This window comes from Bos indicus, chromosome 7 (assembly GCF_029378745.1).
Source record: "Bos indicus isolate NIAB-ARS_2022 breed Sahiwal x Tharparkar chromosome 7, NIAB-ARS_B.indTharparkar_mat_pri_1.0, whole genome shotgun sequence".
Taxonomy (NCBI): Eukaryota; Metazoa; Chordata; class Mammalia; order Artiodactyla; family Bovidae; genus Bos; species Bos indicus.
Genome location: NC_091766.1, coordinates 49,416,594 through 49,432,371, shown reverse-complemented (window position 1 = coordinate 49,432,371; position 15,778 = coordinate 49,416,594). Strand labels below are relative to the sequence as shown.

Genomic DNA, 15,778 nt, shown 5'->3' with positions numbered 1-15,778 from the left:
AAACCTTTCTGGGATGGAGGAAACAGGTCGCTGGGGGAAAAGATATTGATAGCGCTATATTTCCTCTTCAGGAAGAAGAAACCACCTTTTATTAAATCTCCATCGCTACCACTACCTTCTACTCAGCCAAAGTTTAAGTCCTTTTTCAAGAGACTGAATGTAGCAGTTGGTAGGTGAAGAGGTTGTGGAACGGCTAGGTGGTTTCTGGCTCTTAAGTAAATTTGAGTATCAGCTATCAAAGAAGGTTTAGACAGAGGGTAAAACATGGGAAAAGGAGAGGTTTTAAACAATGCCTTCGTGTTATGATCTCTTTGTGGGACAGAGTTTTAGATTTTTAATAAGTTGAAAAGTAGAAGTACTGCAAGTAATCTTCACTATTACATTCAGCAAGAAGTCCCCTGAAAGACACGGTTTCCCTAAATATTTTATGCACCACTGAAGTCTGGGACAGATAAGTAATTGTGACCAGCTCAAAGGTAGAGGCAATGGTGGGAATCTTCCTCAGAAAGACAGGGAAGGCAGGAGTGACCAAATCTGCAAACTGAAAAAGAAGAGTAAAGGGAAAGTGAGGTACTTATCAAGAAAATACGTGGAGCAGGGGGGTGTGATGGGAGATACACTGCACATTTGTTTGCCCTGCACATTTCCCCTTGGCAAAAGAAGGGGCAGGGACCATGAAGTGTAGAGGAAACGGTTTCCAGTAATTGCTGCTATGGAGCGCTTATGTGCCAGGCACCGTGCTGCATACTTTAAATATGTATTCTCATTTTTGTTTACAATCATCAAATGAGAGAAAATTTCCTTGTTTGACAGATGAAACAGCAAGAGAGGTTAAGTAGCTACCCATGTGGTGGACAATGGTCATATTAAAAAGCTGTCTGAGACTCTAAAGCCCTTGGTCTTCACCAGTAGGTAAATCTCCCTTTTTATTTAATAATAAAATATCATGCTTACTAAAGATAAGTGATTGAGTATAAGAAGTTAGCATTGGCACATTTGCAAAACATTGAAAGAAACTGAAACACTTAAAACAACCAAACCCTGCAAGTCAGATTTCAGGTCTTGATTCAAAGGAAAATGACACCCATTTCATCAAGTATAAAACAGTGTCCCCAGTGCAGCCCAGCCTCTTCCCCATTTCTAACTACAACTAGATCTCTTTATGCCACTTTTGGTTCAAGGTTTTCTGTTTTTTTTTTTTTTACTCACGTTCTGCATATTTTCCCCCCTGCTGTTCCATTTTCCTTCTTTTGTTCTTGGGCTACTACCTTGAACCCTATCATAATTGTGACCTCCTGGGCTAGACCCCATCTCTGACCCTGCTCCAGTGGGTTTCAGCAGAGGATACTACCTGGGCTCCCTCCTAGTCTTCATCCTGATTCTCTGAGGGTTCCAGGGCCTGGAGCCAGTCATCCAAAGGGGTGGAATCCATTGGCTCTAAGGGATTGTCCATTCCGCACCTAGGAAGGCAGCAGAGTCAGAGAAATGTGCACTTCAGTCAGGCTCTCCCTTTTCAGCCAGTGAAAGTGAAACCTCTGCAAAGTGGGGAGAGATAAGGCTTAGTCCACCACTCAAGGAAGGAACAAGGAATAGTGCACACACCCCTCAGCCTGCAGAGGCTGGCTGGGAGGGTCCCAGGAATGTAGGGCTCTTCTCCACTTCCTGATCTGGGCATCCCAGGAGCGACGGCTGTACCTCCTGTTCTTGTTTGGTGTTTGAGGGTGAAGTCCTGGCTGTCGCTGTGCCCTGGCAATGACAAATGTGTCAGACTAAGGTCAAGGCCAAGGGGCACAGCTTATTGCTTATTATGGTGAATTTTCCAGGCAAGAGTACTGGAGTGGTTGCCATTGCCTTCTCCATTATGGTAAATTAGGAGACTCATTAGGGATTTTCTGAGAATGAGGTAAGATCAATGTCCTTAATTCAAAGAAAATGTTTAAATTAGATTAAACATCAAACTTCCCAACTGTCTAATATTCTTTCTTCTGGGTAAGCTAAATTAGATATTCCAAGTCCCTCATTAGTCAAGATAGATACAGAAGAAAGTATTTGACATCTCTTTAAAACATATTCTACCTTTTCATTCATTAATTTGTATATATGCTTGTAAGCTTACATGTAATTAGGCAGGTATGTTGTAATTAACAGTCAGATGGAGGCATGGGCCTTCCCAGGTGGCACTAGTAGTAAAGAACCCTTCTGCCAATGCAGGAGATGTAAGAAATGCAGGTTCAATCCCTGGGTCAGGAAGATCCCCTGGAGGAGGGCATGGCAACCCACTCCAATATTCATGTTTGGAGAATCCCACGGACAGAGGGAATCCCCTGGGGCTGGGGTCCATAGCGTCCTAGTTACCCATGACCCGGTATTCATGGCCAATCTTGTTTCATCTATATTCACCACCACTCCCACGGGATTATTTAAAAAGCAAATCCCCAGCTGAAGTAACTTATCATACACGCACATGGAGGCATGAGGTGAAAATGGAAGAAAAAAAATTTACTAGCAAACACGAATAGAGCTTTGAGAAGTCTTATAGGCCAAGTATAACTTGTTCCTTTTGAAAAAAAAATCTTGGAAATGTATTTGGGGGACTAGATTACAGGATAATTTAGTAATGTTGCAACTTTGTGGGAGCATTCAGATTTTAGTATCTTTCCATCACCTGACATTGAACAAAAACCATGTGGTTGACACTCTTTGTGACTACCCACAACTGCACTCACTTGGGGACCTGCTGCAGAAAGCACTGGTAACCAGGTGTGCTCTTGCCATAATCTATCTGCTTTTGCCGCCGCTGTAGAACAGTTGCATCTGTCTCTAGCTCCCACCTATAAAGATGTAGACAGTGGTCCCATGAAGTGTTATGATAGTCATCAAAGCAGAAACCAGCTCTTCCTACATTCCCTTAATCTCCAGCCTGATTGTCAAACTTACCTGGCATGGCAGGGCTCTGTACTGACTCCCACACTCATCATCTCCATCTTGGAGGATAAAGACTCTTCACACACCTTCTTTCTGGGGAAGCAAATTCTACAGATGAAAAGGGTATTAGGATAACACCCAGCTAACTATACTATACCTCTCAGCCACTACACTACCAAGATCCTGGCACCAGATAAAGGTTGTATTCCTAACTCACTGTCTCTCAAAGATAAAGGTTGCATTTCTAATTTGTTTCTCAAAGTGTGGTCTGTAAGCCATTTCTATGGGTAGCTTATGGGTGCCTTGATAATTCCTCAGCCCCACTCTAGACCTATTGAATTATCATTTTGGTAAGTTATCTTTTAAAGAGCTTCCAAGGTTATTTTAAACATTTTTTATTATGGAAAATTTCAAATATGCAAAGATAATAGCATAATTCTCTGCTACTCAAAGTCTGATCCCCAGACTAGCTGCATTAGCATCAGCTGAGAACTTGTTAGAAGTGTAGAATCTTGGTAACCAGATCAACTGAACCAGAGTATGCATTTTAGCAAGATCCACAGGTGATTAGTATAAAGACTAAACTTTGATATTACTGGATATCATGGACCTCCTAGTTACCCGTGACCCAGTACTCATGGCCAATCTTCTTTCATCTATACTCACTACCACTCCCACAGGATTATTTAAAAGCAAATCCCCAACATTAATAATAAATTCTTAATACCGTCTAGACAGAGGATGAGAGAGATGGTTGGATAGCATCACTGACTCAAGGAACATGAGTTTGAGCAAACTGCAGAAGATGGTGAAGGACCAGGGAAGCCTGGCGTGCTGCAGTTCATGGAGTCCCAAAGAGTCAGACACAACTGAACGACTTAACAATAATAACCACCTAGTCAATGTTCAAATACCCATAAACAACCAAAGTTTAGGATCCTTTGGACTCTGATAAGGATTATGCCATGAGATGATTCTACTGCCAGTGCTACTCATCATAAATACACACACCTGTCTTGCCGCAACATCTGCCACACTGGCTGCTAATGTTCCACCTATAGGGGAAGGCTAGCAAAAATAAGGAAAGGTCCACGTAACGGCACGAGAAAGAAGCAAGGGAAAAAAAACACAATCCATTTAAAACACCCTCCCACATAAATGAATTCCTCCAGGTATTATCCTAGGGAGTGGTGGTCGCTGCTGCTGCTGCTAAGTGGTCGTCGCTAGCAAAGTGCAATTTAAATGTCCCGGGGTTGAAGGGGCTGAGGGGGCCGAAGGAAAGGAGAGCTCAGAAAGGGTGTGGTGATTGGCCAGAGGAAGAGCCAATGAGGCGCCAAGCTCCCTATGGGGCGGGGCTTAGCTAGGGGCTGGCCCCAAACTGGTGGTCTAATCGGAAGCCTGCTGGCCTGTGGGGCGGGGCAAACCTCCTTCCGAACAGCTCACGCCCCCGGGGATGTAGGAGGCAAACGATTGGCTCAGCGGGTCTAGGCGGGTGCGCGGAGATAGGCTGACGCAGTTCTGAGGCGAGCGTGATAGGATTTTGGGAAGGCGGAAGGTTTGAATGGTCAAGGCTTTTGGCTGTTAATCTTACTCTTAGGCTGTAACTTCAACCTGCTGAGAGAAGCGGCGAAACCCAAACCTGGCCTATCTGGTCGAGAGGCATAGATGTATGGTTAAATCGCCTCCGTTACCTCAGATTTTTCTTTAGTTCTTCTAGAATCTTCGCTTGTGTCTGATTTCCCTGCTTACTTTCATTCCTCCTGAAGGCAAGTCTCGGACTCAAACCTGCGGTAAGCCTAGAGCTGTGCCCTCCACAGAATCACGGGCCTCGCGAACGGTGTTTAGGGGGACAAAACAGGCATTATAGCGAGTTAGGAGACCTGAGTTCCTTCCTGTCAGGAGTCATGAACTGTGTGGCTTCTTTTAATTTCATCTTCAAAACCCTGAGGTTGCCTTTCGGTAAGTTAAGATTCCAATGGAAAGGCCAAGCCACTTCCGGCAAGTGCTATTTCACCTTCAGGCCAATCTGTGATTCACCGTTTGGGAATGCCCCCTTCTCCAATACTGGTTCACTTGGTCGCAACTGTAAAGGGTGGAGGAGGTTGTGTAGGTGACGTTTTCCCTCTCTTATGGTTGTTTAGTAGAGTCCGACTCTTTTGCGACCCTATGGACTGCATGCAGTCCACCAGGCTCCTCTGTCCATGGGATTTTCCAGACAAGAATACTAGAGAGGGTTGCCATTTCCTCCTCCAAGGGATCTTCCCCACCCAGGGATTCAACCCACGTGTCCTGCATTGGCAGGCGGATTCTTTTACCGCTGAGCCATCTGGGAAGCCTCGTCTCTTAGCTAGGTTTTGTTTTTTCTTAGAACTCGGAGACCATGTCTGCAGAATTCTTCTCATCCAAAAGAGAGGAGGGAAGCCTTGCCTCAGGACCTAGTTCTAGGTCCAATCAGAGGAAGATATTAAACCTGCTCCTTGAGAGAGATGCTTCCTTTTCCATCAGTTCAGATCTCCCTACAACTCCAGTGGAGAAGAAACTTTTTGGTGACTCTGCAAACCTAAGCATTTTGTCTGGGTAAATCTACTTTTTCTTTTCACATCTCCTTTGCTCTTCTAAACAGTTTTTGGGCTTTTAAAAAATTATCCTGGTTCAGAGATAAGGGTTAAGTTACTGTCCTTGACTAACTATTTGACAGTTTTGAGTCTAAGGCTTTTTTTCTGTAACATAGAAATAATAATCCCTTACTATCTTACTAGGATCATATAGAATCAAATGATGAGGAAAGTCTTTGAAAACTATTGCATCATATAAGTTGTAGTTTTATAAGTACTACAGTCAACATTACTTTTGTTGTTGTTTAGTTGCTAGTGCCCAATTCTTTTGCAACTCCATGGGCTGTAGACCGCCAGGATCCTCTGTCCATGGTATTTCCCAGGCAGTAATACTGGAGTGGGTTGCCATTTTCTTCTCCAGGGGATCTTCCCAACCCAGAGATTTAACCCACATCTCCTGCATTGACAGATGGAGTCTTTACCACAGACCCACCAGGGAAGCCCCTATTGTACTTTAAATTCTGGTAATGCCATACTCTGATGCCTCAACTAGCCAGCAAAGTTGGAAGTCAGAGTAGTACTGAAAATCTGTGTGCTCATGGTGCTCAGAGCAAAAGATGAGGAGTCAAGACCCACCTCAGCCATTTTCTTAAATTACCTTGATTCAACATGTTGAGGAGGAGAAAATGAGGTATTATTGGAGTAGAGAAAAGGTGGCGATTTTTCTCAGCCTAGTCTGACATGTTTCCAAAAATCAATTAGATTTATTTGAAGACTGTTTTATGTGGTAGTCAGAAATAGGTATTTCAAATGAAGAGGATAATGTGATCTTTGCCTTTTAGGATATTATAACCCAGTTGGAATCTTGATGTATTATTATGTCTCAACAGAGGAACCCCAAAACGTTGCCTTGATCTTTCGAATCTTAGCAGCGGGGAGATGTCTGCCACTCATCTTACTGCTTCTGCAGACCTTGATGAAACTGGTAGGGAAAGGGAGGTAAAGGCCTCAAGGGAAGGAATAATTGTTAGGGGAGAGGACAGTAGTATGATAGAGATGGAAGGTGGTAAATGTAGATAGAGAGCCTTGAGGATGGAATTCTTCGAGGACCTAGAGGATTTTTGAGAAGAATAATTCAGCCAATGGGAAGAGAATTGACCCGAATAGGAGTCACTTTGCATTGAGAAAGTTAGATAAGAAGGAATATTTTGTTGATTGATTGTGGGAATGAAAGTGGTAGTTAAAGATAAAAAGTTTTATGCCTCAGTCTAATTTCAGCAGAGACAAAGAAGCCAACATAAAGAAATGCTTTGTCAACTAATTCTTATGTGTTTTTATAGGGTGTGTACCCCAAAGGAATGTGTTTTACTAGTCAACCATTTTAGTATTTGTTCTAATTTCATATTTCCTGAGTGATAAATTTTCCTTTCTACTGATGAAAAAAATCTCTGTAGGTTAGCATAATGCACTATTTCCAAGAAATTTTCCTTTATGTGACACATGCAGATTTTCAAGTTTCTGTGAACTTGTACCATGGTACATTGTATCATGAAATTGGTATTTTTCAAGAGCCTTTGTGTTTAAAAGCTCAGCTTTTGAAATTAATATGGCTCACTGGTAATGAAAATTAGAAGGAAAGACAAAATACATGAACAAGAATAACTTTACATCTGATTGCAGGTCATTTGGAGTCTACAGGACCTGAGCAAGTACGGTTAGCTGGAATGTAAGTTCTTTTGCTAAATGAATCCCATACTAAACTATTAAAGCCTTCTCAGCACTGGCCTAGGGATTTTATCCTATGCAGACTCTATAGCGAATGTTTCACCTAAGGTATAAGGGGGCTTGAAGGCGTAGGTTCTTCCCTTGAAAGATATTTTAAGTTTCAAAATTGAAATTGTGTTGTGAGGGACTTTCCTGGTGGCACAGTGGATGGAAATCCGCCTACCAATGCAGGAGACTTAGGTTTGATCCCTGGTCTAGGGCAATTCCACATACTGTGGAGCAACTAAGCCCATGTACCACAACTTTTGAGCCTGTGCTCTAGAGCCCATGAGTCACACCTATTGAGCCTGCATGCCGCAACCACTGATGCCTATGTGCCTAGAGCCTGTGCTCTGCAAGAAGAGAAGCCACTGCAATGAGAAGCCTGAGCATTGCAATGAAGAGTAGCCCCTGCTTGTTGCAATTAGAGAAAGGCTGCAGGCAGCAATAAAGACCCAATGCAACCAAAAAATAAAATAAATAAAAAATAGTAGATTACTTATGTAAAAAAAAAATAGTGTTGTGAAAATGAAGGCTATTTATTTTAACCCTCACATACAATCAGTATGGTCTTTAAAATGGAAGAGAATTGTATACTGAACTTAGATGGAGGCTGTTATCTGCATGTGAGTAGTACTAAATCTTAGTGGTCAAAAGTGCAGCAGAGTGCAGGCTCTGGAATCAGAGTGTCTGGATTCCAGTGTCTTACTGCTTCATCAACTTACTTTGACAAGTTTCTTAACCTCAAGGGACCTCAGTTTATTTGTAATAAAGAAATAATAATAATGGAGATAATAGCACTTTTCATAAATGACTTCTGTGAGGATTAAATGAATATGTACCTAATACATATGCTGCATTTTACAATGTTTTTTTTTATTACTATTGAAGATTCTTTATTGAAGATCTTATAAAAATGTTCAGTTAGAGAGTACTCAAGGAATGAAAAGTACTTTTAATTCTTAAATTTATCATGAATTTTCCATTTGATTATTTTAATATTTTTATAACTTTATTCTTCAAAGTTTAGATGAATTAGGTGCCTCTTTGTGCACTAGGGAAGACTCTCCATGAGTATTTTTAATCAATAAATGTGAAAATTTTACTTTATATTGGTTTTATTTTCTTTGAATTGCTTATATGTCCTAACTCAGGTAGCCTAGATGAAGTCTGGGGATGGAGGATAGAAATCCATAAAAAATAAATATTAACTCCCAATAGTCCATGCTGAAAAATTAGCAAATTGTAAACTGTGTCCACATAAGATATAGGACAAAGTCATCATCTTTGATGCATATCTATATATATGGTTATGCCATTGAGGTGAGGTCCTCATCCCCAGGATGTCACTTAATGTGTTGTTATTTACCACAGAGAACACCCTATATATTGGTATTGGAAGAGACATCAATTAGGTACAGGTTTCCTAGAATGCAAGAAAAGAAAAGTGGGATGTCCCGAGTCACTGAAGAATAACCAAATCGTGTTTGGGGTTTGAATGACTGGCAGTTTTTCTTTTTTTGATCTACAGGAATTACCGCCAACATCTTATAAAATGTAGCCCAGTGAGTAACTTATCTTTTTGGGTTTGGGTTTGTCAGGTGGGAGGCAGAGGATTTCCAGCTTAGCTCGAAGATGCCGGATGTTCTTTGAAAACAATCTCTTGTAGGCACAGCTGTTTTGTAGCACTCCGAATGCCTTGGAGCATGGCCGCAGGAAGAAAGATGCAATATGTGGCTCATCTGCAAATAAGGAAAATGTGAGTGTTTAATGGAATACTAGGTCCATTAGTAGTTTTATTCCTTTGAGTAGAGCAACTAACACATCAGTATCCCTATGAGACCTAGAGCTGTCTGTGCTTCAGTATGCTCGACAAGCAAATTGCAACACTAGAAGAAAAAAAAATTCTTTATAGTTTGTTTGTTTGTTTCTATTTAGGGTTTGATCCTAGGATGGAAACCTGGCTTCCAGTCTTCCACAGCAGGTCATCATTATTACTCACGTTCAGTTGATTGTAATGTAAAAATTTAGGACTTAAAAAAAAAAACACAGGGATAATTTACATAACTTGTTCACGTATTCATTGCATGGCTTCATATACAAGTCTAGGTTTCTTAATTTCTTATTTCCCTCTTAGTCTAGCTTCTTAGCCCCTATTCTGAGGAAGTCATTGTCCTTTTTTGTTTGAGTCTTAGATCATCCTTCAGTTCCAAGTTGAAACTACCCTCTCCAAAGCTACATAATAGTTAAGATAGTTCTCTAATCCCTTCATTAATCCCCTTTTCTAACCATCTTTTTGCTTTTCCTGTCCTCCCATCCTTTCTTCCAGGTCAGTATGTATAAAAGATAGCTGCTGTTCTTCTTTGCTCACATTGCCTAAGTTATGCCCATGTTTTTTTGGCTGTCCTAATTAGCTTTTTCTTGAATTAATACAGTTCTACTCTCTGTTTATAATCACTATTTGAAAATTTCATCATTCCTTCCCCTGTCAGGCTCCCTTTTTCCTCCCTTCCTTTGGCTTGTGATCATAAAATCAGTACCCTCCAGAGCGGTTCTACACACCATACATCAAATCCAAACCATAATTTGTATTTTCAGGATATGTGGTCAACCTTGATTACATGTACTATGTTTTGTGAGGGTTATCCATGGCTTCATCAGATGAAGTGTTTTTGGCAGAGTCTACAGACACCTCTTCTTTCAGCCAGTGTAGTTTTTCTTATGCAAGAAAACAGCACTTAAAAGCCCCTGGAGTGGTGGGTACCCAGGAACCTGAGGTCTCCTCTTTCTCTACAGGTGAGTCACTGGACATGATCCTCAACAATCAACTGAGGTGTTGTGGAGTAGAGGATTGCAGATCTGGATTTAATGGCCCTTTGAATTTTCTAAGCTGACTTGAGTGAGAAAAGGGGTTGGAGAAGTAACCTTTGAACAAGGAAAGAGAGGAGACATGTCCTCTGATCTTTTTATGTTAAAGTTTAAGAAGACGAATAAATTCTTAGGCTAAAGCATTTCTCCTTTATTCTTAAAGTGTTTCCCTCCTCTTTCTCATGGCTTCCAGGTGGCTCATTGGGTAAAGAATATGTCTGGAATGCAGGAGATGTGGTTTCAATCTCTAGTTGAGAAGATCCCCTGGAGGAGGGCATGGCAACCCACTCCAGTATTCTTGCCTGGAGAATCCCATGGACAGAGGAGCCTGGCTGGCTATAGTCCATGGGGTTCTCAAGAGTCAGACATGACTGAAGCAACTGAGCACGCATGCACCCCTCTTTGTCAATTTTAAAAGTACTGTATGCCCATGTGAAAACTGTGTAAAAATATAGTAAAATAAAAAGAAAATAGCTACCTCATAGAGAAAAACCACTGTTAATGTTTACCTCATTGCTTTCAATCTTTTAACCATGTGTATAGTTTTACAAAGTTGAGGTCATATTGTATATATAACTTTATATTCTATTATTTTAAATAAATAATAAAACTCTTAGTAAACAGTTCTTAGTGGATGCTTTTATTCTAATAATTGAACTTGAATTTATATAAGTACTTCCCAATTGTTGGGCACTTATGGGTATATACATTTGCTTTTACAAATAATGCTATCGTGTAAATTCCTGAGCACAAATATTATAATTACTAGATTAAAGGGTTTAAATACTTTTAAGATTTTTGATACATATTGCCAAATTCCTTTCCAAATAAAGTTCTAAGAATTTACATTTTCATGAGCAATCCATAGCTCATTTGGATAAATGATTTGTTATCACTTTTAAAAATGTGCTAATTAGATGGGTAAAATGTTTTATTTTATGTTAAAAATATTTAGTAATGATTTCATGTCCCTTCAGTTCAGTTCAGTTCAGTCTCTCAGTAGTGTCTGACTCTTTGCGACCCCATGAATTGCAGCACACCAGGCCTCCCTGTCCATCACCAACTCCCGGAGTTCACTCAGACTCACGTCCACTGAGTCAGTGATGCCATCCAGCCTCTCATCCTCTGTCGTCCCCTTCTCCTGCCCCCAATCCCTCCCAGCATCAGAGTCTTTTCCAATGAGTCAACTCTTCGCATGAGGTGGCCAAAGTACTTAGCCATGCATATTTTCTCTAATGAATGATTGTGTCCTTTGTTCATTTAGCTACTGGAGTTTTAAGTTAAACTTGTTATTGTATTTGTTTAATTGAAATATATTTGATTTACAAGGTTGTGTTAGTTTTGGGTATATAATATCACTTGTTTTTAATAAACTGTGGACTTGATATACTCCAAAGATTTGGATCCTAATCTCAACACTCTGGGGAAGGCATTTTAATATGCCCCATACTAAGGAGATAAAGTTGAGCATATTTCAGATTTTTCGTATCTTGGAGTAAGGCAAGTCTTGGAGCATAGTAAATTGCTAGATAGCTGTTAGTGTATGTATGTGTAATTTTTTAAAATATAGTAAAATATACATAACATTTACCATCTGAACCATATTTGTGTACAGTCCAGTGGCATTAAGTATGTTCACAACATTAAGTATGTTCACTACCCATTTCAGAATTTTTTTATCATTAAAAACAGAAGCTCTCTGCTCACTAAATAATGGTGGTGGTAGTTTAGTCTCTGAATTGTGTCTGACTCTTGTGACCCTCATGGACTGTAGCCCACCAGGCTCCTCTGTCCATGGGATTTCCCAGGCAAGAATACTGGAGTGAGTTGCCATTTCATTCTCTAGGGGATCTTCCTGACCCAGGGATTGAACCTGTGTCTTCTCCGTTGTAGGTGGATTCTTTACCAATGAGCCACAGGGAAGTCGCCCATTAAACAATAACTCCCCCTTTCTCCCTCTGGTAACAACCTTTAGTCTACTTTCTGTCTCTGTGAATTTGACTACTCTAGGTACTGCTTCATGTAAGTAGAATAATATAATATTTGGCCTTTTCTGTCTGGGTTATCTCACTTAGCATAATATCTTCAAGGTTCATCCATACTGTAGCATGCATTAGAATTTCATTTCTTTTTATGGCTGGATAATATTCCATTATATGGATATACCACATTTTATTTATGCATTAATCTGTTGATGGACGTTTCGTTTGTTTCTACCTTTTAGCTTTCGTGAATAATGTTGCTATGAACATTAATATAAAAATATCTGTTTAAATCCCTACTTTCAATTCTTTGTAGTATATACCAAAAAATGGAATTGCTGGATCATACATGGTAATTGTATGTTTAATTTTTTGGTAGAACCACCATACCGTTATCCATAGCAGCTACATCATTTGACATTTCCCACAACAATGTACATGGTTCCAACTTCTCCATATCCGTGCTGACACTTGTTATTTTCTGTTTTTTTGTTTCCTTGTAGCTATCCTAATAGGTACAAAGTAGTATCTCTGTGGTTTTGGTTTGCATTTCCATTATGACTAGTTATGTTGTGCATCTTTTCATATGGTAGTTGGTTATTTGTATATCTTCTTTCAATAAATGTCTATTCAAGTCCTATTTGTTTCTGTTGTTATTGTTGCTATTGTTGTTGAATTTTGGAAGTTCTTTATGTATCTTGAATATTAATCTCTTATCAGTTATGTGATTTGCAAAAATTTTCTCCTATAGGTTACCTTTTCAGTTTTTTAATAATCTTTGATGCACAAAGGGTTTTAATTTTGATGAAGTCCAGTTTATCCTATTTTTCTTTTGTTGCTTGTGCTTTTATATAATATTCAAGGAATCATTGCCAAATCCAATGTCATAAAGCTTACCTCATCCTGTTTTCTTCTAAGAGTTTTATAGTTTTAGCTCTTACATTTAGGTCTTTGATTCATTCTGAGTTAATATTTTTATATTGTTATAAGGGAAGAGTCCTAGATAGTTTTTAATATTGTCAATATACTTTGTAGGACAATGGAAACTTGGTGGAAAATGAAATGAAACATCTGGGCAGTCCCATTACTACAGTTTCAAAATTACATAAAAATCCAGAGCTAGCAGAAGATCAGGCAGAAGAGATATCAGATGAATTGATGGAGTTTTCACTGGAAGATCAAGAAAAGGCCAAGGTAAAATACTCTCTGATAGTATCTTTGCGTTTTTCAAGTTCCTTCATTCTTGATAGTATCTTTGCGTTTTTCAAGTTCCTTCATTCTTGAATAAATAAAATTGTGTCTGTAATATGTTGCAGCCACTGGACTATGTGGTAGGTCTGAAGAGATCAAGAAGATATGGTCTCTATACTCTAAGGGTTACCTGACTGATAGGTCATCATGGGAATATTACTGCTGGTGAGAAGGTTTGTTAGCAGTTTAAATAAATCACCATCAGTGTAATCTGGTGTAAAAGATAGCTCCAGAATAATAGTAATAGATGAAATATGTTTAGGATGATTTTTCAAATATTTTAGAGTATGTTTTTGTTTTCTTTTATACTCTCCATATCACTAAGAGGAATATATGAAGCCTGTGTTATTAGCAATACGCTGATATGTCAAAGATGCTTTCTGAGGCATTTAGATTTTCTGAGTCAACTTCCTTTCTTTGAAACAAATATGTGCAGGGGTTTGCTTTTTTTGGTGGGATCCAGCATTCTCCTGTCAATGGTTGTTCAGCAGTGAGTTGCAATTTTGCAGTTCTCACAGGAGAAGATGAGCATACATCCTTCTACTCCACCATCTTTTCATGTAGACTGTTAAGAAAGTTCTAGGACTCACAACAGATTTCCCAACTTGGGGATCTGGCAAAGGGACTGAGAACCCCCAGGAAATTTGACTTTAGAGGCCAGTGGGATTTGATTACAGAACTTCCACAGGACTGGAAACAGACCCTTGGAGGGCACAGACAAAACCTTGTGTGTTGGGGGGGGTTGGTCCTAAGATGGCGGAGAAATAGGATGGGGAAACCAACTTCTCCCCCCCAAATAAATAAATTTATATTAAAAAAAAAGAAAAAAAAACAAACCTTGTATGTACCAGGGCCCAGGAAAAAGGAGCAGTTTCTCCACAAGAGACTGAGCCAGACTTGGTGTGAGTGTCCAGGAGTCTCTGGCAGAGGTGTGGATCAACAGTGGTCTGCTGCATGGTCTGGAGCAATGAATACAACTGTACAGGCATGAATCCTTTTGAAGGAGATCACCATTATCTTCATTACCCCTACAATAGTTTGGTCTCAGGTCAAACAACAGGGAGGGAACACAGCCCCACCCATCAACAGAAAATTGGATTAAAGATTTACTGAGCATAGCCCCCAGAGAAGGCAGTGGCACCCCACTCCAGTACTCTTGCCTGGAAAATCCCATGTACGGAGGAGCCTGGTAGGCTGCAGTCCATGGGGTCGCTAAAAGTCGGACACGACTGAGCAACTTCACTTTCACTTTTCACTTTCATGCATTGGACAAGGAAATGGCAACCCACTCCAGTGTTCTTGCCTGGAGAATCCCAGGGACGGGGGAGCCTGGTAGGCTGCCGTCAATGGGGTCGCACAGAGTTGGACATGACTCATGCGACTTAGCAGCAGCAGCAGCAGCAGCAGAGCATAGCCGCTATAAAGAAAGCTGAGCACTGAAGAATTCATGCTTTTGAACTATGGTGTAGGAAAAGACTCTTAAAAGTCCCTTGGGCTGCAAGGAGATCAAACCAGTCAATTATAAAGGAAATCAGTCCTGAATACTCATTGGAAGGACTGATACTGAAGCTGAGACTCCAATACTTTGGCCACCTGATGTGAAGAACTGACTCACTGGAAAAGACCCTGATGCTAGGAAAGATTGAAGGTGGGCAGAAAAATGGAAGACAGAGGATGAGATGGTTGGATGGCATCACCGACTTGATGGACACGAATTTGAGTAAGCTCTGGGAATTCATGATGGACAGGGGAGCCTGGCGTGCTACAATCCATGGGGTCGCAAAGAGTTGGACATGACTGAGCGACTGAACTACACTAAGCATAGCCCAACCCTTCAGAACAAGACCGATTCCCCCACAGTCAGTCTCCCATCAGTAAACTTCCACAAGCCTCTTATCCTTATCCATCAGAGGTCATAAGAATGAAAACCACAATCACAGAAAACTAACCAAATTGATCACATGGATCACAGCCTTGTCTAACTCAATGAAACTATGGGCCATGCCGTGTAGGGCCACCCAAGACAGACGGGTCATGGTAGAGAGTTCTGACAAAATGAGGACCACTGGAGAAGGGAATGGCAAACCACTTCAGTATTCTTGCCTTGAGAACCATGTTATCGGTATGAAAAAGCAAAAAGATAGGACACTGAAAGATTAACTTCCCAGGTCAGTGGGTACCCAATATGCTACTGGAGAAGAGTGGAGAAAAACTCCAGAAAGAATGAAGAAATGGAGCCAAAGCGAAAATAACATCCAGTTGTGGATGTGACTGATGATGGAAGCAAAGTCCAATGCTGTAAAGAACAATAATGCATAGGAATCTGGAGTGTTAGATCCATGAATCAACGTAAATTGGAAGTGGTCAAACAGGAGATGGCAAGAGTGAACATTGACATTTTAGGAATCAGTGAACCAAAATGGACCAGAATGG

At 40.4% G+C, this 15,778-nt stretch overlaps 1 protein-coding gene and 1 long non-coding RNA gene across 5 annotated transcripts in view; one reads left to right on the top strand and one right to left on the bottom strand.

Moving 5' to 3' along the window:
- CDC25C (cell division cycle 25C) overlaps positions 1 to 15,778 on the top strand; it is a 40,676-nt gene that overhangs the window by 663 nt on the left and 24,235 nt on the right. For 2 of the 4 annotated variants that reach the window (XM_070793663.1, XM_019964994.2), the window contains exons 1-7: positions 1,450 to 4,715; positions 5,294 to 5,502; positions 6,371 to 6,465; positions 7,161 to 7,206; positions 8,776 to 8,809; positions 8,914 to 9,003; positions 13,130 to 13,288. In XM_070793663.1, the coding sequence (XP_070649764.1) occupies positions 5,306 to 5,502; positions 6,371 to 6,465; positions 7,161 to 7,206; positions 8,776 to 8,809; positions 8,914 to 9,003; positions 13,130 to 13,288 (621 nt within the window). In that variant the 5' untranslated portion in view covers positions 1,450 to 4,715; positions 5,294 to 5,305. Of the gene's footprint in view, positions 1 to 38; positions 170 to 813; positions 913 to 1,449; positions 4,716 to 5,293; positions 5,503 to 6,370; positions 6,466 to 7,160; positions 7,207 to 8,775; positions 8,810 to 8,913; positions 9,004 to 13,129; positions 13,289 to 15,778 lie in introns of those variants that run through there. The other 2 variants (XM_070793662.1, XM_070793661.1) reach the window with 2 other exon arrangements.
- LOC109562062 (uncharacterized) lies at positions 138 to 1,730 on the bottom strand. The gene is made up of 3 exons (XR_011567701.1): positions 1,603 to 1,730; positions 1,352 to 1,460; positions 138 to 541 (listed from the first exon to the last, which is right to left on the bottom strand). It is a non-coding gene; the product is annotated as an uncharacterized lncRNA (long non-coding RNA).